Source organism: Aspergillus niger (genome assembly GCF_000002855.4).
Source record: "Aspergillus niger supercontig An08".
Classification (NCBI taxonomy): domain Eukaryota; kingdom Fungi; phylum Ascomycota; class Eurotiomycetes; order Eurotiales; family Aspergillaceae; genus Aspergillus; species Aspergillus niger.
The window spans coordinates 1,051,989-1,074,442 of NT_166524.1; the positions used below are offsets into that span (position 1 = coordinate 1,051,989).

At 50.6% G+C, this 22,454-nt stretch overlaps 10 protein-coding genes across 10 annotated transcripts; 4 read left to right on the forward strand and 6 right to left on the reverse strand.

The window, feature by feature from the left end:
* Positions 1-83: 83 nt before the first annotated feature.
* An08g04340 (hypothetical protein) lies at positions 84-627 on the reverse strand (the record flags this gene model as incomplete). Its single annotated transcript, XM_059749000.1, has 3 exons — positions 84-362; positions 506-548; positions 578-627. 3 exons carry the CDS (start codon positions 625-627, stop codon positions 84-86), a joined length of 372 nt encoding a protein of 123 aa, XP_059601192.1.
* A 4,747-nt stretch (positions 628-5,374) lies between these two features.
* On the forward strand, positions 5,375-6,537 carry An08g04350 (uncharacterized protein; the record flags this gene model as incomplete). The annotated part of the gene is made up of 3 exons (XM_001392516.3): positions 5,375-5,612; positions 5,711-6,282; positions 6,352-6,537. 3 exons carry the CDS (start codon positions 5,375-5,377, stop codon positions 6,535-6,537), a joined length of 996 nt encoding a protein of 331 aa, XP_001392553.1.
* Positions 6,538-7,872: 1,335 nt separating this feature from the next.
* Positions 7,873-9,382, reverse strand: An08g04360 (uncharacterized protein; the record flags this gene model as incomplete). Its single annotated transcript, XM_001392517.1, has 3 exons — positions 7,873-9,019; positions 9,083-9,231; positions 9,341-9,382. 3 exons carry the CDS (start codon positions 9,380-9,382, stop codon positions 7,873-7,875), a joined length of 1,338 nt encoding a protein of 445 aa, XP_001392554.1.
* A 1,226-nt stretch (positions 9,383-10,608) lies between these two features.
* On the reverse strand, positions 10,609-11,878 carry An08g04370 (uncharacterized protein; the record flags this gene model as incomplete). Its single annotated transcript, XM_059749001.1, has 4 exons — positions 10,609-10,664; positions 10,801-11,590; positions 11,652-11,734; positions 11,794-11,878. 4 exons carry the CDS (start codon positions 11,876-11,878, stop codon positions 10,609-10,611), a joined length of 1,014 nt encoding a protein of 337 aa, XP_059601193.1.
* Positions 11,879-12,766: 888 nt separating this feature from the next.
* On the reverse strand, positions 12,767-13,306 carry An08g04380 (mitochondrial 37S ribosomal protein bS6m; the record flags this gene model as incomplete). Its single annotated transcript, XM_001392519.3, has 3 exons — positions 12,767-13,076; positions 13,178-13,209; positions 13,283-13,306. The coding sequence occupies 3 exons, from the start codon at positions 13,304-13,306 to the stop codon at positions 12,767-12,769; spliced, it is 366 nt and encodes a 121-aa protein (XP_001392556.1).
* Positions 13,307-13,627: 321 nt separating this feature from the next.
* Positions 13,628-14,303, forward strand: An08g04390 (uncharacterized protein; the record flags this gene model as incomplete). Its single annotated transcript, XM_001392520.3, has 3 exons — positions 13,628-13,766; positions 13,851-13,913; positions 13,987-14,303. The coding sequence occupies 3 exons, from the start codon at positions 13,628-13,630 to the stop codon at positions 14,301-14,303; spliced, it is 519 nt and encodes a 172-aa protein (XP_001392557.1).
* An 827-nt stretch (positions 14,304-15,130) lies between these two features.
* On the forward strand, positions 15,131-16,574 carry An08g04400 (uncharacterized protein; the record flags this gene model as incomplete). The annotated part of the gene is made up of 2 exons (XM_001392521.1): positions 15,131-15,439; positions 15,504-16,574. The coding sequence occupies 2 exons, from the start codon at positions 15,131-15,133 to the stop codon at positions 16,572-16,574; spliced, it is 1,380 nt and encodes a 459-aa protein (XP_001392558.1).
* Positions 16,575-17,273: 699 nt separating this feature from the next.
* An08g04410 (uncharacterized protein) lies at positions 17,274-17,705 on the reverse strand (the record flags this gene model as incomplete). Its single annotated transcript, XM_001392522.3, has 2 exons — positions 17,274-17,530; positions 17,672-17,705. 2 exons carry the CDS (start codon positions 17,703-17,705, stop codon positions 17,274-17,276), a joined length of 291 nt encoding a protein of 96 aa, XP_001392559.1.
* Positions 17,706-18,068: 363 nt separating this feature from the next.
* An08g04420 (uncharacterized protein) lies at positions 18,069-20,597 on the forward strand (the record flags this gene model as incomplete). The annotated part of the gene is made up of 4 exons (XM_059749002.1): positions 18,069-18,293; positions 18,381-19,554; positions 19,619-20,427; positions 20,574-20,597. The coding sequence occupies 4 exons, from the start codon at positions 18,069-18,071 to the stop codon at positions 20,595-20,597; spliced, it is 2,232 nt and encodes a 743-aa protein (XP_059601194.1).
* Positions 20,598-20,761: 164 nt separating this feature from the next.
* Positions 20,762-21,951, reverse strand: An08g04430 (uncharacterized protein; the record flags this gene model as incomplete). Its single annotated transcript, XM_001392524.3, has 5 exons — positions 20,762-20,782; positions 20,911-20,922; positions 20,966-20,991; positions 21,138-21,359; positions 21,468-21,951. The coding sequence occupies 5 exons, from the start codon at positions 21,949-21,951 to the stop codon at positions 20,762-20,764; spliced, it is 765 nt and encodes a 254-aa protein (XP_001392561.3).
* Positions 21,952-22,454: the final 503 nt, after the last annotated feature.

A 22,454-nucleotide genomic window follows, 5' to 3' on the forward strand; every position in this document is an offset into this window, starting at 1 on the left:
CGGCCCAAAATTTCCCACCATCTCCACCCGAGACAATGTTGGTTAGCAATCTGGCATCTCCACCATCTCATGCAATATTCTGATTAGCGCCAGTCGTGCGTGCCGGCAAATGTGTAACCACGGTCTGTCACGGATGCAGGCCGCTCGAGGACCACATTGGTCTGGAGATGGGATGTACCGACTAGCGTGGAGTTTGTCGTCATTGTTTCTCTGTCTGCCCTCCCCTCCCCTCCGTTGCCAAAGAGATACATGTTTTTCTTTTTGGAATGATCTACTGCTGTTTGTTTGACGGAAAGTTGAAGCAGCCAGTGGAGAAATGCATTCCAGCCGCTTTCGCATTTGCTTGTATTGGCGAGCGTGAACTGCAAACGTCACATAGTCCCGGTGAGAACCTTGAAATCGGTGCAACCCCCCTCGCAACGTCTGCGGAGGTGGAGGAAGAAAGGCAATAGCCTGGGGTGCTAGGAAAAACCACCCGCCCGGCTAGAGGGCCACTGGAGCTCACCTTTCGGCCGGTCGCTGTCGAGGCGGAGGAGCACAGACTCCATCTGTCCCCCCAGTAGGTGCAGGACGATACCTTCTTGGCAGGCAACGGGCTGCGTTGCAGGCCTCTGCGTCAGAGTCCATGGTGAGTTGATAACTAGCTAGCTGTCCCTAGCGCCCCCAATTTGGACACCTTGCGAGCAGGACAACCTGAACCCGCACAGGTCATGGCGGGTCTTGTGTAGCGTCTCGACAACTCTTCCGCTACTCTTACTCGTCCGTGGTTTCTGTATCCGGAGCAAATGGTTTCATCCGTTCTTTCAAAAAGTTCCGAACGAAGAAGCACATGTGCAGAACATGTGATGCCCTCTGTAGTTTCTGTGCGATTTCTAGATCGGCGCAGTATTCTCCTTCTGCGAATCCCGACGGCCACGACAGATGGGTACGTCGCCTTGCTCTTTGGTTTGCAGCAAAGAAAAACAAGCTTCATTTTTGGAATCAAGCAACACGGTAAGTGTTCAAAGAGAAGGATGGGAGTAAAAAAATGAGATAAAAGACACAAAAAGTAAGGTATTAGTAAAAGCAATCTATCAAACCGGACACTCTTTTGGACTCCTCCAAGCGCCATGCATATAACGGTACCCAAATCCGCAGTATCATAACCCGGGCTTGGCCTTTTAAGGGCCTTGATATCAGTAATGAGTAAGACAAGCAAGAAATGAAAGTACAGGATCAACGATATGTGCACAGGAGAAGCGAAAATAACATGAAAATCCGCAAAGCGGGATCGTATAGAAGGCATAATAAGCCAGAGTTAAGATGGAAGACATGAAGGCGTCGTAATGAAGAGTGTAGCGTCAGGTAGGCTCCGATATAGTCCCCGGAGGTAATGAAGCCAAGATGCGCCTGCTTGGATTGGGAAGAGGACCGTCGCTCCAGGCCAAAAAAGGAAGGTCGCACTGTCGTTGCCGCTCGCGATTGATTCATGGTTGATGCCATTCATTGACGACAGAGCATACACTTCCCAACCACCACAATGAACCTGTCATGCGGACTCTGTGAGCATTTGGTGTCTTTGGCTCCATCGACTGACGTCCGGATGAAATGTGCAGCCGGGTCACGACAGGAACTGTAGATGTAATAGTTTTTAAAATAATTGCACATGTTCCTCAAGTTTCGATTTCAACGGGCCAGGAAACGCAGTGCAATGATGATGAATGCAGTCGATTGAGCTTCGATCAGACAGAGGCGCTTTGCTGTATGCGGGGAGGCCAAAGATGAGTTTCGGGCTGGACGAGGATGTGAAGCAGTGGAAGGATTTAGAATTTATCTGGAGCATTGACGAAGGCTCGTGCTTGACAGTTTCTCAAGAAGCTGTTGTCGACCTTCAAAAATTGACCTGGACCTGGAATAATATATCCCACTTCATGGTGGGCAGTAGTAGGACCTGTCATGCAAGCACCAGGGATAGGAATTTAAGGCCCATCACAAGCCCCGTTGCAGCAAGGTTAAACAGGGGGAACGAAAGAAAAAAAGAAAAAAGAATAATAAAAAAAGAGCCAAATACAATTTAATTTCAAAAATAATTATTCTTTAATTATTCTTTTTTTCTGCTCTCCCCAATAAGAAAATAGGAAAGGATAAAAACAATCAAAAAATACAAATCAAAATGAAAATGTCAAAGGTGTGCCCAACAAAATCAATTTAGGTTCTCATCTATTCCCTTTTCTTTTTTTTCTAATCAATTCCAACCTTTTATTATAGACCCGCTCCAGGAACCTCAGGGCCGTTGAAGCCGTCCGGAGCAAACCTTGAGTACCGCAAGTCCCTGTCCCGATGCGGGTCCGAATCCATTGAAAGCGCATCAATCTCCTTTAAGGACAACCATGTTGTCGCAACTACAAACTTTGAAGGAGCACCGGCGGATACCGTTCCACCGCGATGCGAAGCCCCATCTGCCGCGAATTGATCGGGTCAATGGGAGATCGACACGGTCCCTCGCAGCCGTTGATGCTTCACTTGCACGTGGCGCTAACTAGGATCTTCATGCATAGGTACTGGTGAGACTTTAGGGGAAAAAAAAAATCATAATTCTTTGCTTGGGCCTCAGTCAGAAATAGGGCCCTGCAAACACGAAGGGGCTGTGAATCTGTTCGGTCTGCAAAAATCTAAGCCCGTGCTTCAACAAAACCCGTTCCAGGGAGTCGCTCCAATTGGCTAACAGAGATAGCCTCTACTCATCCCGGGATAGCCAGATAGATGCATTAGCCAATATCGGGTATGGGGAAAATCGTAAGTTAGTTCGTCAGAATAGTGGATCATCATTGGGCAATGCGGAATATCATGGTGCCTGGCCCGTCCTGCTGCTTTGGATTGACTGACGTCTTTAATTCCCTTTCACTGTTACATCGATCAACCTGCAACTGCTTGTCCTATTGTCAGCTCCATCCCATTAATAACTTTATCCACAAGGTAATTTCACAGCATGGTGCCACCACCATCACTATGTAGCTCCGACCAGATGTCCGACTAGACTCGGCCACATGTGGCGGCAGTGCAGGCCTAGCGATACGGCGGAAGCCTGTAAAGGAATGTTCTCAGTCAGAGGGAACCTTGCGCCAGCCTACAGGAAGTCCAACATTAACCAAGACCAATTGCAATTGGAGAGAAGGCCAAGAGACCACCCATGCAGAGGACTCGCAATCACCATAGTGCTGCTTTTTGGTACAGCCATGATAAGCTTTCAATTCGAAATTTGCTACCCTTGCTCGATGGGTAATCAGAATGGCCGCTGCACCGAACTCACGCCGGTTTGCCGTTAATTGTTGGTATCGTATGCGTAAGCTTCCGGGAGATCGGGGAGCAACGGTGCCAAGAACATAGTGGGATCCTTCTCACCTCAGTTATTGGCGTTGGTAACTCGCTACTCTTTGCTGGCAGGTGAGAAACAACAAGACTATCATGGAAGGATCGGGTGCTCTCCGTAGGCACACAAGTAGGGAACAAGTGCCCACTCAGATGGTCCCATATGCAGAGAGTCTCGGCCCATTGCCAAACGGGTATGAACCTAGTTAAGCGGTTAGCGGGAGACTGTTATCGGCAAAGGGGTGTGAGGTATTTTTCCCCCTACCTTTTTCTTTGCTTTTTTTGTTCCCCCAATTTCTTTATTTCCCTTTATACAGATCTGCCATCAATCCAGGGAGGCGTTGGCAAGTATTTTGGGTTAAGCAATCGAATTTCACCCATTAGACCAGGGTACAAGTGGCGAAAGAATCGACTTTCCTGTCCTCGGCAAATGTGATTCGATGTGTCGCCTGCCTTACGTGACCGGGACAGAGCAAGGTGGTAGTTTGCTTGACGGGGGAAAGCCGGGACGGAGCATGAATAGATTAACCCAGTGGGAACCCAAATGGAAGGTAACAAGACCCATTTGAACGGAGTGTAGAGCAGCACCTGTGAGAGAGAACTATGGTATTAGTGACTAGTGAGACATTGAGAGGGCCGAAGGGGCCGCAATAGGTGTCCGCCTAATGATGATGGGGAGCTTGATCCAAGCCCGAGATAGGATGGTGTGCGGGGCTAAAAGGAGTTCCCTGGTGGTTTGCGAGTCAGAACCACGGCGCATCGTTGACAGCGTTCCGGCAAGAGGTCCAAGCTCGGCATTTCCCGAGTTGGACTTCGGAGGTTAGGCGGGGAGGAGGATAATGAGGGGCCATGCATGCATCGCACTCAATTCTTTTTTTTTTTTTTTTTCTTCCTTCTTTTTCCAACAGTAACTCTTTCTCGTTCACTCAATCACTCTCACTCGCTATATCCTCCACCTAGTATAATCCCGACTTTCTCCCCTCATTTCCTCACCCTGGTCAATAATACCGCGGGGAGGCCGGGATTGTTGCCTGGCACCATTTAACCCATATTTCGGCTAATGAAAAAAGGGAGAATCTGAAGTACCCTGCGATCTTCCCGAGATGCTCACAGAAGGCCTTTCTGAGATCAAGGGGCCGTGTATCGAAGAGTGGGCCATATGTACTACATGTACCTACAGGCAAACTACTGCTACTGACTTATGCATCTAACTGGGGTCTACTTCCTACTTTAGTACTACTACTGCCCCATACAACCCGCGGACCACATCCTCGATCGCTTCACATACAGTACTCTATACCAGCCACAGAAGTACGAACGGAGGCCATTAAGGAAACGGACAAACGCCGAATTCCAGAGTACTTTAGTGCAGGCACTAAGGACTCTCCGTACCTAAATTTGTAGCGATCCTGCTAGTTATCTATCTACGACTGGCCAACGCAGCCTAGCTACATCATCGTTAGTCTGCATGGCATAGATACTCCAATCCCGGACTAAAAAAAAATAGCACTATCAACAACCTTCCCATTGTAGCTAGCGCGGCGTTCTACACAAAGTAAAACCGCATCTGGGGAGATGCGCTAGTCCCAAACTAGCAACGGCTCCCCTTTCCCCCAGCCTGAATCCCGATCAGGCATTAGTGCACCCCGTGATCCTGCCTCATCCTGGCAGTTCAGCGCCCAGCGATCTTTTCCCACAATCTCCCCCTCCCCCCCTCTCATTCCCTCGTTGACCCAATCGCATCGTGGTCCTGTCGCTTTCGATAGGTTCCTCGGCGATATACTATCGGTGCTGCTCATCCTCAGATCTTGCTCTGCTGTCGCTGCAACAGCCACGTCATTCGTTGTGATCGCCCTCCGGTAAAAGGAGGGGTCGTGCTCTTTGGCTCATCTGGAAACCCGCCCGTCGTTGTGGAGACCGGTTGGATCCGCCCATCTCGTGCAGGTTATCAGTCGACCCAAACAATCGGACATCACACAACCCTCTTTCGTCTGTTGAGTCCAGGTGTGTGTGTGTGATATTCAAGATGGGTTTTGGCGATTTCGATTCGTTATGCGAGAAGGCTCCTTTGCCGCTCTGCTCCCTGGTGGGTCCACCATCTTCAATATCGGGCTCGACGGGCATCATACCAAACTGTTATGCGCGAAACATTGAACTGGCCAATACCATCATCTTCGAAGGGGCCTCCTGCTTCCTGCACATCATCGCGCTGGGGATGACCGTGATTATGATTTTGCATATCCGGTCCAAGTTCACTGCTGTTGGTAAGTGTCCTCACATTATGTCTCTATGTGTCGCGGTGCTGGAGTCAAGTGGCCCCCCCGAGAACCGAACATCATTTACCAACATCATGTTATCACAGGTCGCAAAGAAATTATTACGTTCTTTTACATTTATATGGCTCTGACCCTATGTTCCCTGATCCTTGATGCAGGGGTTGTTCCACCTGGAAGTAGCCCATTTCCATACTTTGCAGCAGTGCAAAATGGGCTGGCGTCGGCGCTATGCACATCCCTGCTCATCAACGGATTTGTTGGTTTCCAACTCTACGAAGACGGAACAATCCTTTCAGTCTGGCTTCTTCGGCTTTCTTCCGCGGCGATGTTTGTCATCTCTTTCCTTGTCTCTCTCGCGACCTTCAAGTCATGGGGAGGCCTGGGTCCCACTAACACAGTTGGCATGTTTGTCGTTCTGTATATCCTGAACGCCATCTGCATCGCCGTGTATCTGGTAATGTCACTGTTACTGGTAATGAACACCCTTGAGGACCGCTGGCCTCTCGGTCACATCGCTTTTGGTCTTGTGGTCTTCATCTGTGGTCAGGTGCTCCTTTACGCATTCAGTGACACCATCTGCGATAGCGTGCAACATTACATGGACGGTCTTTTCTTCGCCACGTTCTGTAACCTCTTGGCGGTCATGATGGTGTACAAGGTACGTATTTCCATCATTGTTCCAGAAGACTAAAACCCTGCAAGGTTTCTGACACGCACCCCTGTCTAGTTCTGGGACTACATTACGAAAGAAGATCTCGAGTTTTCCGTCGGGATCAAGCCCAACACTTGGGAGGTCAAGGAACTCCTCCCGGATGAGGATCGCCGGCAGACAGGTTACTACGCTGATGCAAATTCGGAGTATGCCGGGAGCATGTATCATCATCGGACGTCGACCTATCACGGCCATAACTAGTGGCCTAAGACTTTGAGTTATTCCTTCCTTCAGCGGCCCACTCTCACGCCAAAATTGCATCTTCCATCCGCCCGTCTCCGAACGACTGCCTGTCGTGTTTCCTAGTGTAACTCTAATTGCTGCAATCTCATGCAATCATTATCAAATCTAAGCATAAATCGGCAATGTGGGTACCCTTAGAGCGAAAGTTAGGTTTTCATCTTGGCCTTTTCTGTTTTCTCACCATTATTACTACTATCAGTTTGGTCTGTGACGTTCACCGGTATTTCCGATCTCTGTCTTATGGCCCAATAAAGAGCCTTAAATGTGAGTGGAATTGAAAGATACGCGTGATCTTTTACCAACATTCACTTTTTCTACTTTTGGTCCCGCTATCGGCTCTCCGCTGTCGTCAAATAAGAGACTGAGGATCGTGCCCCGCGCCGGATAAACCTTTAATCTGTTGACACATTTGTTTGATATCTTACACATCTTATTCATGATGCATTTCTCTTGTCTTTAATTGTGCAGGATTTTGTATGATTTGTTGCGAAGCTTCCAGACAGCGTATGTAATAACGAGGAACATGAAATCATAATATCACTCAAATTACGTCCAAGAAGGACCCCTTTTCCCATTCTGGAAGTAAAAGGATTCGGTGGGCTAGATACTACATGGGGCACGGTGAACTTTAAGTTAGTGGTCTGATTGAGATTCTAGGGGAGGGGAAAATCGTACATTCTAAGATTGAAACATTGCTGCGCTGCTGGCCAGTGGAAATCAAATCCGACAGCTCCTGGTAAGCCCACTAGAGCCAGACTATTAAGTGCCGGCCGGTCACTCGGAACGGGAAAGCTCCACGACTGTCGGGAAAATCCTTAGGGCCTAGTGTAGTTGGCCTAGAAAATGCCCATCAGGGGGAGGGAGGGGGGGAATGTGCTGTATTTCCATAGGCGATTCTCTGTTTAGCTGCCTGGCTGGCTGGCCCCGCCCCCATCTCCTCCGTCTCCGTCTCCGTCGCTAGTGAGTCTCGTACTAAGTAATAGTACTGGCTGAGGTGATCGGACCCTCGACCTTCAGCCACACGTCTGTTTAACCCAGATCCTTGCAGCGGGTGAAACAGATTACGTGGAATAATCCGCATCAGTCGACTGCAGAGATTTCGATGAGAGAAATCAAATCCTTGTTCCTCTTGGCTTCGTTGATTGGAGAATTAGGCCGATGCAGCTTTCGGGGGACTGCGCTGAGGTATTGATTTGGCAAGACACTCCGTTTGGCTATATGCTTTGGTTTTGGAAGGGTCATAGTGCGTTCATGTCTCATGCTTATTTTTCTTTTTCTTTTTCTTTTCCCCTTTCACTCCACGACCACAACGTCGTCCCCGTCCATAAATCCGCTATCAGTCTGGTCTTTGCTACGGTCATCGTCGGACCGAGGCATGTTCCCGTCCACCTCTTCAATTGGCCCTGTGGCCGTGGCGTACCAGCCCTTGTCAACCGACTCCACCAGCACTTTGCATGCATCGGACACAAGTAAATTAAAGGCCGGATTCTCGTTCGGCAAGAACATGCTAATGTGTGCTTTGATTTCGTCTGCAGCTTTATCGTTCACAGCCCTGGCCCATCGGATGTCTTGCTGGGAAGACGCCGGACTTTCCACTTCCGCGGGAAGCGAGCAGAAAGTGCGATTTTTGGAGCGTATAATCTTCTGGCTGAACGACGAAGTCCCAGCGTTCTTGTTCTCCACTAGATCACTTGCATTTTTGCCCAAGCACGTATAGAAATTAGTGCAGCCGATACCTCGGTCCCTTTGGACTTCGGCAAGGAGTGCAAGGCGCCTCCGTAATTCAGAAGGTCGTGCTAGAGAGCCGACAAATGACAGGTGGGATGATACCCAGCCCCAGCCATCCGTCAGTCGATCTCGCTGTGAATACATTGCGGCCGCCCCGCCCGCAGCCAGTGCTCCTGCAGCTCCTGCAAACATGGCATATTTGCCCCATCGTTGCCATGATGGTGTTGCGGCAGCATCTGCACTTGAAGACGAGCTAGGACCCGAAGGAGGTAGGCTCTTGTTGGAAGTTCTTTCCTGGTCGGTAGAAGTTGCCTTGTTCGAAGAGTTACCGCCACCCAGGCCGAACAAGCCAGCAACTTCTGAGATCGCGGTGTACGCCGTAGTGGCATTTCGGTAATGGCCTTCTGCACCATACGATACGACACCAGGGGCAATCCCTAGGAAGGGGGTGTCGAATGCGATAACACCCTGGATGTGAGGGAACATGAAAGAGTGCGCCCCCACCGCAGATTCAGAATCCACTAGGGTGTCGGTTGCAGAATGTGCAGAAGAGGGTGCAGGAATTGGCTGTTCCGATGCAAGCAGAAGAAGGGTCTCAGCAGCCACTATCCCACCCATAGAGTGGCCGAGCAGAATAACATGTACCGAAGGATCAACTGTCGGTGAAGCCGTTCGATTCGAGACCTCCAGGTCGATGACTTTGTTCTGAAGCCTATGATGGTCAATGGCACGCTCCATCTCTTGGGAAGACTATCGTATGAGCTACTAGACGTACCATTCCCGAAAATTACTCACGCATCCTTTGAGTTCGCCTCGGGTCTCATACTTCGGGTAAACAGTGGCGACAACCTGGACAGCGGGGAGGGCGCGACTAATTAGAGCACAAAAGCGCCCTGGAAACTCCCCAAACGTATCATCATCTCCCTGAGGGCGTTAGTGAGGTTCAGAGTATACACTTCCGCAGGGTCCATGCACGTGCAGCCTCAAACGAGGGAGACGGGCTGGCTGAGAGTGGGTGGAGCATGCACGGTACCTTGAAGCCATGGATAAACACTAGGAGCAGCGTCTTCTTCATCGTATCATACCGGATAACCCGGAAGGCACATTTCCCTTTTTCAAGTTCGAGTAGTTGAACGGCTAACTGATACTACCTCCGTAATATGGATGGATTGGACGCAGGGGAGGAGAGACACGAAGAGAGAAGATCTCGGTCGGCACTGAAATAGGCAGCTACGTCATCGGGCATCCCGACCACGTGACAGGCACTGTGACAGAGAGTGAACACCACAAATTGGTATCACCATTGCACATCCATCACTTTTGCTACCTCTAGGCCGTACGGTGACCCAGGGGGCAGTAAATAAGATGAGACGATTTGCCACACTGGTCTTTCTCTCATTGAGACTTCCTACTACTGCTTGTCGATGTGATTACAGCTAACACTTGACTACAATCATCATATAATGGAAGGCTTAAGTGGTATAAGCCTACTTATTGCTGCTTTAATAGCAAGACACGCAAATTATCAAGATGTTTGTGATAGATCTGAGCAGGTTCTGGCCCTGTGATTAAAACTGGTGGTTATGCAGACCTTCCTTGCGGTAGCCAATGGGCCTTTATATATATTTGCACTCCAACAGCTACTACTACCACTCCAGCGACTTGATGGTTGAAATCGTGGTGAAGACCTACATGAACTTGGATTGCATTGACAAGGATACCATGTCAATCAAGAAGAGTTTACTATTCGAATGATCCACTAAACCGAGAATGTACATGGCCTTTGGGCTCATAGATATTCGCCAGAACCCAAGCACCTTCCAAAAACAACCGCCTTTGGCCGAATCAGAGTTCAGATGTTATACAATCCTTAATCTTTTTTGGGTGGACAGTCGGACGCACCACTTCGAGCGTCTATGTGCATACAACGTGCGGGTTAACCAGAAGCCATATCGAGCATGGATTACGTGAAGAAGATATAGCTAGAATTGGATACTAGCAGTTCACTGCTCAATTTGGTTGACTGCTATTCCGTTGCTAGCTTTCCTTTGATATCGGACTACTGTATAGGATGGGTACATTGATACGCTTGTTTTCAAGGTATAACTAGCGCACAATTACCAGAAGTGAGTCAAGGTCGTGCCGCGGAACCGACTATTTCTATGATTACTTGTCTCCCATACAGCTGCCGAATGATTTCTATTGACTACAATGTGTCGACATTTACGGTCCTGTATACTAGTGCCTTGACTCTACAGGCCATGTTCTGTTTCAAGGATAATTCAAGTCACCCTTTCAAAACTAGATGATTCTCCTAGTAGATATGGTTTCATTATTAGGAGTATTCAGTTTAAAATCTATAGACAACTGCAATCAGCTATATAATTCACTGTATCCGAATGACCCCTGTACATTGTCCCCAATGCATCTAAAAAAGCTGTCTACACCAATCAGGTTAAAGCTTCCCCCGTGAACTCGTCAACCGCAACAAACTATCCTGATAACTCGTAGCCAACAACTTCCCATCCGGAGTCCACAACCAACTCTCATGAACTGCCCGATTCTCCGCAGACCTAGGAGTCCACCCCTCCTGTATGAACCACTTCTTCCCCACGCCCTCATTTCCCTCAGAACCCCAATCAAGCATCCGCAATGCCTCTCCCAACTCATGAAACACAACCGTAAGCATCAAACTCGCCATAGACGACCACGTTGTCTCCCCCAACGCCCTTGGAATCAACAACAACGAGTTCCTATCACAAGCATACATATGCGCACATGCATACAAATTATCAAACTCCCCCGCCTCCTCCCTCTCCCTCACCCTCCTTTCCTCCTCCCCAAGTACCGGAAGTCCCTTGATCGAATACATCGCCAACTGCCGATACCTCTCCGGATGACTCTTCACATCCTCCCCTTGATTGAACGTCCCCATATCAACCTTTCGCACATCCACCCCAGGGAACTCCCTTTCCGTCAAATCGCCAGCCTTAACCCCCTCAATCCACCAATCTGCATCCACGCTCGGACTAACGGGGTAATCCTCCGCCCTCTTTCCAGAGATAATGGACGCATATCGCTCCTGCACAGGTGCAGGCTGATGCGCAAACCCGCTCTGCTTCTCCCCCCGCTTGAAGGAACATAAGCACGAGAAACAGATCTGGTTCGCTTGTCGCACGTCCACGGACCTCGTGCAGTACATCTTTCCGTCGCGCAGATGGCGCACTGTGTACTCGTATGGAACGTCTAGGAGGCCTCCTAGGATGAATGTTCCGCTTACGCTCTGGTGGTGTTGGCGTTAGTCTGTGCTCTCTTTCTGCGTGTGAGGAAGGGGGGGTACTTACGTGGATCACGAACCCCTTCTCTACGGTTTGAGAGGCTGCGTATGCGGATTGGGCGTAGACATGTCCGCCAAAGGCGCGAGTTCCTTGCCCGGTGGGTAGGGTGGTGCTATGGATTCGAATCGCTCGGTTGGCTCGGTGGTACTGCTGCTGGGTGGGTTGGGTAGGCGGCGGAGAGCCATGAGCTCTGCCCAGGAGGATGGGCTTGCGTTGGATGTTGGGTCATGCATTGTGTGTATGTACAATGTGGGAGGGTGTATGGTTGCGCTTATTTGCTGCTGCTGATGAAGTCGTTGATAGTGGTGGTGTCTGCGTGAGGGGTATGCGCCGGGTGGGATGTATGTACCAGTAATGACTGTGATGTCTGAGTGCTTCAATGTGTATATCCACTGTACAGTGCAACGGCAGGAATGTTATGTTTGAGATTGCGCCCCTTTACTCTTCACATGGGAGAATGATAAGGGTGAAAGTGGGATCGTATGTCGGCGCTTGAGTCTATCGATTGACTACTCATTAGCCGACATGGTTCACCAGAGCCTCGGCTGACCGGGCGGAGTTGGTTGGCTACCCGTGAAGCATATTCGATGATCAACATAGTGCCGTTCCTGGTATGCACCCCATATGGCAAGGCTATGCCGCTTACCCTTTTATCTTATTCAGAGTGATTTCTTGCAGTAGGTCTGGATCATCTTTGTTCCATTCCTTGTGTATATCGCTGTTTCAAGGATCCGTGCTGTGTAACCCACCCCGGGAAGGATTCAAGTATTACCGATAGACTGGGAGTTTGTAGCATATCACAGATTTTCTCTAAAATATAGAGAACTGCTCCTCAAAAGGTCATTGATGATCATCCAATCATTTGGAGTATTTCCCTGATCCTAGGATGTTCCAATGCTCAACCTTCATGAACGCATAATGACAAAACTGCCGCAGAAGAAACAGATCACCATCTTTATTGACTAAATCTGCCAAATAAGGTATATGCGCCGATAATGCTGATATGATATACAAAGAAACCCATCCCATAGATAATACATTGACAATTAAATCGTTTTCCATGTCCCAAACGACGAACAATCGCAAAGCTGCAACCAATCCACATCACATTCAAAACACAATTAAAACGTTTCGGAGATGCTACGGTTGTTGTTCCACTCAACCTTGCCATCGACGTGCTTGATTTCCTCCAGCTTGTCGCCCAACTTGACAACGGAGAACCGAACCATCCGGGGATCGAGACCAAGAGTTCTGCGGACAGCCGCTTGCACGGGACCGGAGGCATCGAAGCGCATGATGAAGTGGTGGCCTTCCCTGTAGCGGGCCTGATGCTTCGTCGTGGGCCTGGGCAGACGGAAGGTGCCCCAGTTGGTGAATCCGCGGACTACGCCGCCGGAGCGGAGGACCTGGATGCCGGCATTGCGGGCGATACTGTCGTCTGTCAGTTAAGATTCGTGGATAATGATGGTTTTGCGATAGTAGGATGTTGCGTAAGGATATGAGGTGGTCAGATAGGGTCGGCAGGCACGTACTCTCTAACCTCCTGGAGGCTACCGGGACGGACCTGCACTCATCAATTAGCATCGATCCAAAGCATATAGTGAAAGTCATCCAACAGAAATCGCCAGGAAACATACAACAGCGATCAGTTCGTACAACATGGCGCCGACAAGGTAGAGTGGGGTCTGGACTGTGAAAATAGCGTCGGGGAACGTAAAGGACGACGGAGAACCAAACACGGAACTGGAAGGGGATGAGATTTTTCCGAAGGTCTTTTGCGAAGGCTCGAACTCGACTTCCTTATCAGCACCCGGCTTGGCGCCCGCTATCAGCGCCGGGAATCGCTCTCTCCTCCGTCATTCATATTTAATTTACTTCCCTCTTTCCTTCTTCTCTTCTTCTCTCCAATTCAACCCACACTTCCTCACATTTCCAGACTCTCTCCTCTCTCTCTCCTTCTCCCTCAAATCCAGCTACCCACCATGTCTTTCGCCGCCAGATCCCTCCGCCCCTTCGCTTCTCGCGTCCTGTCGCAGAAGCTCCCCCTCTCTTCCGTCTGCAGGGCCGCACCCGCCAGTTTCCCGCGGGGAAGTGTCCGGAGCTTCTCCCAGAGCCCACTTTGTGAGCAACCCCCTTGATCTCAGTCGCATGAGGGCATTCAGACCTCCTATATTCAATGCAAAGCTAATGGTTGACCCCCGACAGCTCAATTGAAGAAGTACACCGAGTCGCACGAGTGGATCGAGCTCGCCGCTGACGGCAAGACTGGTTCGTCTACCACAGCCCTTTCCCGGCCAAACAACACTCAATTAATTACTAACGCTTTCTTCTACCTCTGTAGCCAAGATCGGCATTACTGAATACGCTGCCAAGTCCCTTGGTGACGTTGTGTTCGTTGAGCTCCCCGAGGTTGATCTGGAGGTTAGCGCCGGTGAGCCCGTCGGTGCTGTGGAGTCCGTCAAGTCCGCTTCGGACGTCCTTTCTCCTGTCTCGGGAACTGTTACGCAGGGCAATGCTGTGCTGGACGACAATGCCAAGTTCATCAACCAGAGCCCCGAGGGTGACGCCTGGATTGCGGAGATCAAGGTGAACGATGTCGCGGAGTTGGACGGACTTTTGGACGAGGCTGCTTACAAGGCTACCATTGATGAGGAGTAAGCGTGATATGTGTGAGTGCGTGTTTGAGTCATGAAGTATTTGGATGGGTGGATGGATCAAGTCTGGGTTTGGATTATATGCGCGCCGCCGCTTCTGTGCCTGGCGTCGATTTTATTATGATTGTTAAGTCATTTGAACTGTTTTCCTTTGTCTTGGGTTTCATTGGGTGTGATTGCTGTGTGTGGATGGTTATGTTTTCACCACATAATGACTGTCTAGAGAGCTGGCTACGTCATGCCGCTATCGGCGGGCCCTTTTATTCAACAGAAGGCTGTCTGCGGTTATAAGAATATACAATATCACTATTATTGGCTTTCCATGACCTTAAGTGGTCATATAGAAGCAAACGGATTGTATTTTTAGGCTCAATTACTGTCTTCAATGAGGGATGGGGCCTGCGATTGAGGCACTGCAGCAGAAGTCTCACGTACTTGAAGCAGATAGTATAAGATCCATAAACGGGGTGTATAAATTGAATCCAGTACCAGCGTACCCCTAGTGCCTATACTATCAAGTAGTAGGAAATTGGGGGTCTCTGTCATTTCGGCACCCCGCCAACTATACAAGTTGCACAGCGATGCATAGTACCACTATGGGAATGCGCCGGGCGGTGAGCTCCCCTCTCCACCGCGGATGGGGCCGAAGGCCAACCGACGAGGCCTGGAGTGATAAGGCTATCCCGCAACATTCCCGACCTCAGGCCCTTGCTTGTCTCCATACTTCACCTCTATACACTTTTGCGCGTGTTTCGCACGTGTAACGCGACTTTCTTCGAGCTAGCACCGAGGCCATTCGGCGCGGGTGCCAGCTCTTGTCGTCATCTGAACATGGCATCCAATCTCCCTATCCCTATTCCTCCGCGCACCCCGACGCCTCCCGCGGATGATCCCCCTAGCACTTCGAACCAGTCACCCCGGCTCCAAGACAAAGACTCCTTATCACCATTGAGGGACACGTTTCCAAATTTGCGGGGCTCGTTAGATCCCAGTGATGCCAATCGCTTGAGTCCTACACGGGCGGGTTTCAACCTCAGCCCAGCAGACGCATTACAGCCGAGTGATCAGAGCGACAATGCTTCAGCAGGACCATTCAATTTCAAGACTACGACTATGGCGAAGAGTCCGGTCGTGAAGTCTGTGAGTCGTTGCTTACTTCCACCTTGGAGTTGATTATACTAATGGAGCCGCCAATGCGACGTAGAACATTGGCCAGCGACGTGGACACAAATATAAGCACAGTAGCATTTCGCATCAGATCTTCTTAGAACCGCCCCCACGAGCGCCTCTGGCTCTGCCCAACTCGCTGCCCATACCGACGTTCAAAGAATATCGCTCCAGTATGTCCAAGGACCAGACCACCCGGTTCTGGTGGAGCGTTTGCCATATGTCTGTTGCCGCATATACCTTGTGGAGTGCCCATGGGTCTCTGGCTATGACGGCTCTGTCGCACTTGATACTGTTTGATTCAATCGGCGCATTGCTCTGCGTTGCTGTCGACATCCTGGGCAACTTTGAAGTATGGAAGCGATCCAGTGTGCGACACCCGTTCGGTCTGGAGCGCGCAGAAGTACTTGCAGGGTTCGCCATGTGCGTACTCTTGCTATTCATGGGGATGGATCTCATTTCCCATAGTCTGCAACACTTCCTGGAGTCTTCCGGTCATGAACCTCACCATACTCATGTTCACGAACGTGTCTCCCTCGGTCGTGTGGATTTCACCGCTCTGCTGGCCATCTCATCAACATTGATATCTGCCATCGGTCTCAAGAACCATGGAAGGATAGGAAAGGCGATGCGGTTCGGGTACATTGAGTCACTGCCCTCGGTTCTAAGTAACCCGTCCCATTTCCTGACGCTATCATGCTCCACGCTGCTCCTCTTACTGCCCCTCGTCTCCATCAAGCTCTACAATTGGCTGGATGTTCTACTTTCTAGCACGATCTCCATCTCCATGTGTGTTATCGGAGTGCGCCTAGTGAAAACACTAGGATCCATGCTTCTCATGTCCTACTCCGGACCGGGGGTGTCCGAGGTGATCCGAGATATCGAGGCCGATCCCTGCGTCTACGGCGTCGACGATGCCCGGTTCTGGCAGGTTCATTACGGGCTCTGCATGGCTAACCTGAAGCTCCGAGTTTCCGGAACCGAGGAGAACCTTGTGCGACTGCGTGAACGGATAGCCAGCCTCATCAAGAACCGGTTGGGTGGAGGGTACGGATCCGGGGGGCAGAAATGGGAAGTTTCGCTGCAGTTTACGGCTGAGAAGGCTTGAACTGGCAGATGTCTTTGCTGTACATATACGATATTTGGCTTCTAATGAAGATATACCGAAATCATTATAAGTTTATGAGAAATGATATCATCTCGCTGTATGTGCCATAGACCCAGTAGTAAATATCTGTTGCTAGAAATAGACCATGTCTCTTTCTTGTCAGAACTCCCTACCTCGTGTCTCCCTAGGCAGCACCACAGTATTGAGACTAGTTGTCTCGTAGCACATTTATAGTTGTTCTCTGAGGAGCCATCCGGAACAGCAGGGCGTTATCTGATTCGACTATCGACCTGCTCACTGGCTATCTATCTCAGCTACAAGACGGCAGTGACCCAGAGATATCAAATATACACAGAGTCCCTCAATTACTCCGAGATATAATCAACCACCGAAACAGATATCTACTACCACTTCGTCTACTAGTAGTCCTCAGCTGGTAATAGCCACACAGCATAATCCCATTATCCACCCGAGTAAGCGTGATACCCAGACCCAGTCCTTCGAACCACTTTCCACAATTCCAGGTTAAATCTCCTGGACCCCCGACGAGAACAACCAACAACAAACCACACCGAAGACACAGTATAGTGTAATGTAATATGATAGAATTCACAACAAACGCAATGTACAAAAGCCTCAGTTTTCCGGCCAGCTCTAGCTCCCTTCCACAATCCTTTATCCTGCAACATCTCATTTCATTTATGCCGCCGCAGCCAAAACACCCGCCTCCTCAGGCTTGCTCAACCCCACCGACTCGCGCTCGTCTCTCCTCCGGCGCTTCTCCAGGATAGCTTCCCGGCGCTGTGCAAGAATTCTCAATTGACGGTTCTCGACGCCCTGCAGCCAGTAACCGAAGCTGCCTCCGACTCCGGCGAAGAGGGGGTACACCCAGAGGGATTCCTTGGCGAGGATGGGACGCATTTCGATGCCGAGTTGCCAAAGACGGACGGCGATGCCTGATCAGAGTAGATATTAGTATGTAGATTATGATATGGCAATTGATTGCATGTGAAAGGACCGGGTGAGATATAGCTAGCTAGGTAGCTAGCTAGCAGTGCGTGCTGGTATAGCAAGGGTGGGTGGTGTGGTGAACATACCGAAGCCGCCCCAGAAGAGGACTTTGTGAACCATGTTTGTGAAGGAAGGAAAAGGGATTCGCGGCGGAATGTGGAATAAAAAGAATGGGAATTGATCGGAAGCCGCAACAAGGTTCCAATGTTCACTTCACGACAACAATTGCGGACCAACACGGGCTTGAATCGACGGAGATGAGGTTCGACCTTCACACACCCGGCGAATCACGGGGCCGTGGTTCCCAATCTGCGTTTCCTGTTGTCCGGATTATCGTTCCGCCGCGGGGCCTGCTTCTGCCGGGCGGTGCCCTTCGCCCTGCGCGCCGCATTTGCGGGTTTATCCCCGGTGCTTCCTTTTTCAAAGCCGTCGTTATCCAGGGCTTGAAATTTTTATTGTTGCAAGCTTGTAACATCTCTCGTCATGGCTGGTCCAGAGGAGATGGTGGATGTGGCTGCAGGCGTGAAGCGGCCTACGACTGCTTCTTCTATGGATCTGGACAGTCTGCAGCGGAAGAAGTTCAAGACGGATGAGCTGCCTTTGTCCGCGGCGCAGCATTCGGCCATTGAGCATTTACTGCACGCGTTCAAGAAGAGGGGTGGGTTTGATTCTATAAGGAAGAAGATATGGTCTGAATTCCATGATGGGGTATTTATTATGTCTTTGATTGCTTTTTATGCTGTTCCATTTTCTGGGTGAGGGTGTGTTGTTTGCTAATGCGCCCCGGTTATATAGGAAGGGAAGATTGAGTTTACGAAACTGCTGATCGATCTTGCCGAATCTGAAATTGATCGCGAACCCGGTCTTCTTTCTCGCGAACGTGGAAAGGCTGCAACCTTGATCGAAGGTGCCGTTGATCGAAGCGATGTCTACAAAACTGTCGAACATACCCTTGATGCGCTAGCCGAGAAACACTTACCGGCTATCCTTGATTCCGTGCGCGATATCCGCCGCGATGAAGTGGGCGAGGTGATCGCCACGCAGGAGGAAACGGCAGGGAACAAGACCGATGAGGACTACGCCGCTCATGTGAAAGCGAAACGCGACGAGCGCGAAAAGGCCTGGCAGGAGGAGCTGCGCAAGCAAAAGGAGATAGAAGAAGAGGAAGCGCGCAAAAAGGCGGAAGAGGACCGCAAGCGACGTGAGTTGGAACGCCAGAAAGAAGAAGAAGAGAGGGCCAGGAGGAGGGAGCGCGAGGAACAGCGCCGCGAAGAGCAGCGGAAGCTTGACGAGCAGAGAGAAAAGGAACGACAGGAACGCTACGAACGCCGCCGCCGTGAAGAGCGCGACAGATATCGCGATTGGCGCGATCGAAGCCGAACCCGAGACCGCGATTCAGATCGTGATAGAGATAGGGATCGTTACCGTTACCGAGATCGCTCACCAGGCTATCGCTCTGACCGCGCCCATTCCCCACGTTACCGCGACTCGCGCAAAGAGAAATCGCCCACACCGAAGGAACCCACGCCTGCAGCTGCGCCAGCGGCACCCCCAGTGGACGAGAAGTCGTTGGAGGAGGCGGCGCTACAACTTCTACTAAAGGAGGGAGAAGAATTGGCAGCCAAGGCGCGACAGAAGCCCGAGTTTGACTTTGAGGAAGCGGAGGCTATCGAGAATGGTCTTAAGCCGCCCCCGAAAGGACCCAAGGCTGACTCGAGATTCTCCAACACTCCGACCAAGGCAGGTAGTCCGGCTGGCGAGGCCGACCCCAATCGACGACGCGGATCAACAGCAGACGATCGCCCCCGGACGAAGAGGCGCGACGAGAGCCGCAGTCGCTCACGACGGAGATTCTCCTCCCGATTTGATGATGACCGCCCAGAGCGCTCGCGCGATGTATCCAGCCAGCCTCGCAATCGCGACTCTGATGACCGACTGGTCCTTCGCGATTTCCGAGATAACAGATATGGTGACCGGAGCTATCGCCCCAGCCGCCGAAGCAGAAGCAGATCTACTACTCGTAATCATGACAGAGACCGAGATCGTGACCGTGACCGTGACCGCGACCATGACTACCGCCGCGACCGCAGCCGTGATCGAGACCGAGATCGCCGGGACCGGGACCGAGACCGGGATAGAGATAGGGATAGAGACCGCGACAGGCCTCGAGACCGTGACCGCGATCGAGACGACTACCGCCGCCGCCGCAGCTACTACTCCCGGTCCCGCTCACGACCTCGATACCGGTCCCGCACACGCTCCCGCTCCGTCCACCGTGACCGTGACCGAGACCGCGATCACAACCGCGACCGCGACAGAGACGTCCGCGATAGAGACAGAGATAGAGACAGAGACGCCCGCCCCCGCGACACAACCGAACGGGATCGAGATCGAGGCCGAGACCGCGACCGAGACCGAGACCAAGGCCGACCCCACCCCCAAAGACGAGAAATCCCCTCCCCCACCCACCCGCCGCGTATCCGTGTCCTCACGACGACGATCCCGCTCGCGCCGACGATCGCGCAGTCGACGCCGCTCGCCGAGTCTCCTCGATATCGATCGCTATGTGCCGCCTACTAGTCGTCGGAGCCGGTCTCCTCGTCGGAGGGTGCGATCGCCTGAACGAGCGGAGAAAGATGAGCGGGATAGACCGCGTTTTGTTGAGATTGATCGGTATATTCCTGGTGCTGCTGCTGCTGCTGCTGCTACTGCTACTGCTGGTAGTGGTGAACGTGAGCGTGAACGTGATAGTGAGACTAACGGTAGGGATAGGGATAGGGAGAGAGATAGAGATAGAGAGAGAGACAGGGAGGGGGATGACAGGAGGGCGAGACGGAGGAGTGTGAGTCGGAGGAGTGATGGGAGGTGATATACCTTGCGGCGTATGGGATATGGCTGGTTTGATGGGGTGGGTGGATGGTGGAAGAAAGGGAGGGATGATGGAAATGAAATAATCATTGTAATATAGGTAATGAATTTCATGGATAGACATTTATTGCTACTATGGACTAAATACTATTGGGTGGTGCAGATGTCTCTTCTACAGGCTATTAATTTCTGTAGTCAATCTGTTTCAACAATACTCGGCTTGAAGTACTGTGCTTGTGCTAGTGCTTTATATTACTATCCATGATACTACTAGTCATCAATTGCCAGTTCATTTATGACCTGTCTATTTAGCTAGAATATAGCTTGGTCTTTAAGTAAAGTATACTATGCTTCAGTGATGTATACTATATAGAGAAACACTACTATCTCGACTAGAGTAAGTAATTGCATACTAGGTAATATCAATAGTCTTACTTGTTCGACATAAAAATCATACCTCCAATCTATTCTACAAACATCCCACACTCACACAATCACAACCAGAAACATACTGTAATACGACAATGAGATAACATCTCTATTTCCAGTTAATAGGTCTACATATGCACATGCAAAGATGGTCCATAAGCCCTTCCATATCAGCAAATCCCAGTCCCTCTCTCTCTCTATCTAGGGTGCCAGCCTATTCACACCACCCTCAGAAAGAATCAAATCATGTCTTACTCCTCTCCACAGCCTCCTTAAACCCATCATTCTCATCATGTCGCTTATAAAAGTAGGCAGTGGACCCCGTCCCCGTGGGCCGTAGTTCAGGGGATAATCGATCGATAATGGTTTTCTCGAGAGCCTTGATAGACCGGTCGTTGGAGCCGAGCTTGTTCCAGACGGAGATGAGATGCGAGTTGAAGCGGACGGAGGTTGAGACACCGAGGACGTGGTCGTGTTCTATATTTCCCCCATTGTCTTGTTAGTGTATGGCCCAAACTTACCCGTTGTGTATCTACTAGACCATAGAACAACAGAACAGATGAAAGAAGGAAAAGAATGACTGACCCTTCTCCAAAACAGCCTGAAACTCATTCGCCATACACAGAATAGCAATTTCATGAAAGAACGCTTGGGCTTTACTCTTCGGAACACGGAAGCGCCAGCACCCCCCATTCCGATTCTCGGGGTCTTCCCAGACGGGTCTCACGCCTTTGCGGAAGATATGGACGGTGTCGCGCAGGCGGATCTTGTCCCAGGGGTAGTTGTTGTAAACGCGGTAGAAGGTGGCGATGTCGGCGACATCCTCGTGCAGGACGTATAGACGGGAGTCGTAGTCTGCTGTTGCGGTTGCTGTTGATGCTGCTGGGGCGTCGGTGTGACGGTCGTACCAGACTGTCCAGTGGTATTGGAAGGGGAGGGGTCGTAGCTTGCCGAAGATGTTCTGATGCAGGGATTTGCGGGTTGTTGGGGAGGTGGAGGTGGAGTCGTGTTGGTGGTGCTCCTCTATGGGGCTTTTGTCGTTGATGTGGACGCTTGGGATGGTGCTCATTTTGGTGACGGAGAACTGTTGTAGTACTAGGGTTGGGATTGAGATGTTTGGAGAGTGTGTCTTAGTATCTGTCCTGCGTGAGGATGTGGGTGGACATCTGGTTCAATTCGGTGTGCTGATGGGATATATAGTTCCCAGCGAAGAGAAACCTATTGTTTATGAGCATGTATGCAAGGGAATAATACTCGGGGCTCATCAATGGCTATAAAGGAGGAAGAAGAAGAAGAAGGAAAAGAAAGAGGGGAAGTAAGACAAGGGGTTTGTTCGGACTGTCAAAAGGACAACAAGACAATGGGAGCACAAAGAATGCTCACTTACCGAAAATGAATGGCGAGTGAAGCTATACCGGGAATACCCAGACAAGTCGACACCACAACTTGTGTCAGAAAGCAGAGATGAACTCAGGGGACAATACAATGGTAATCTGTCTCAGGAGAAGGCGGGGAGTGAGAGGGGATATCGGCGACTTTATCAATCACGCATTGACTCCACCAGAGCATCAG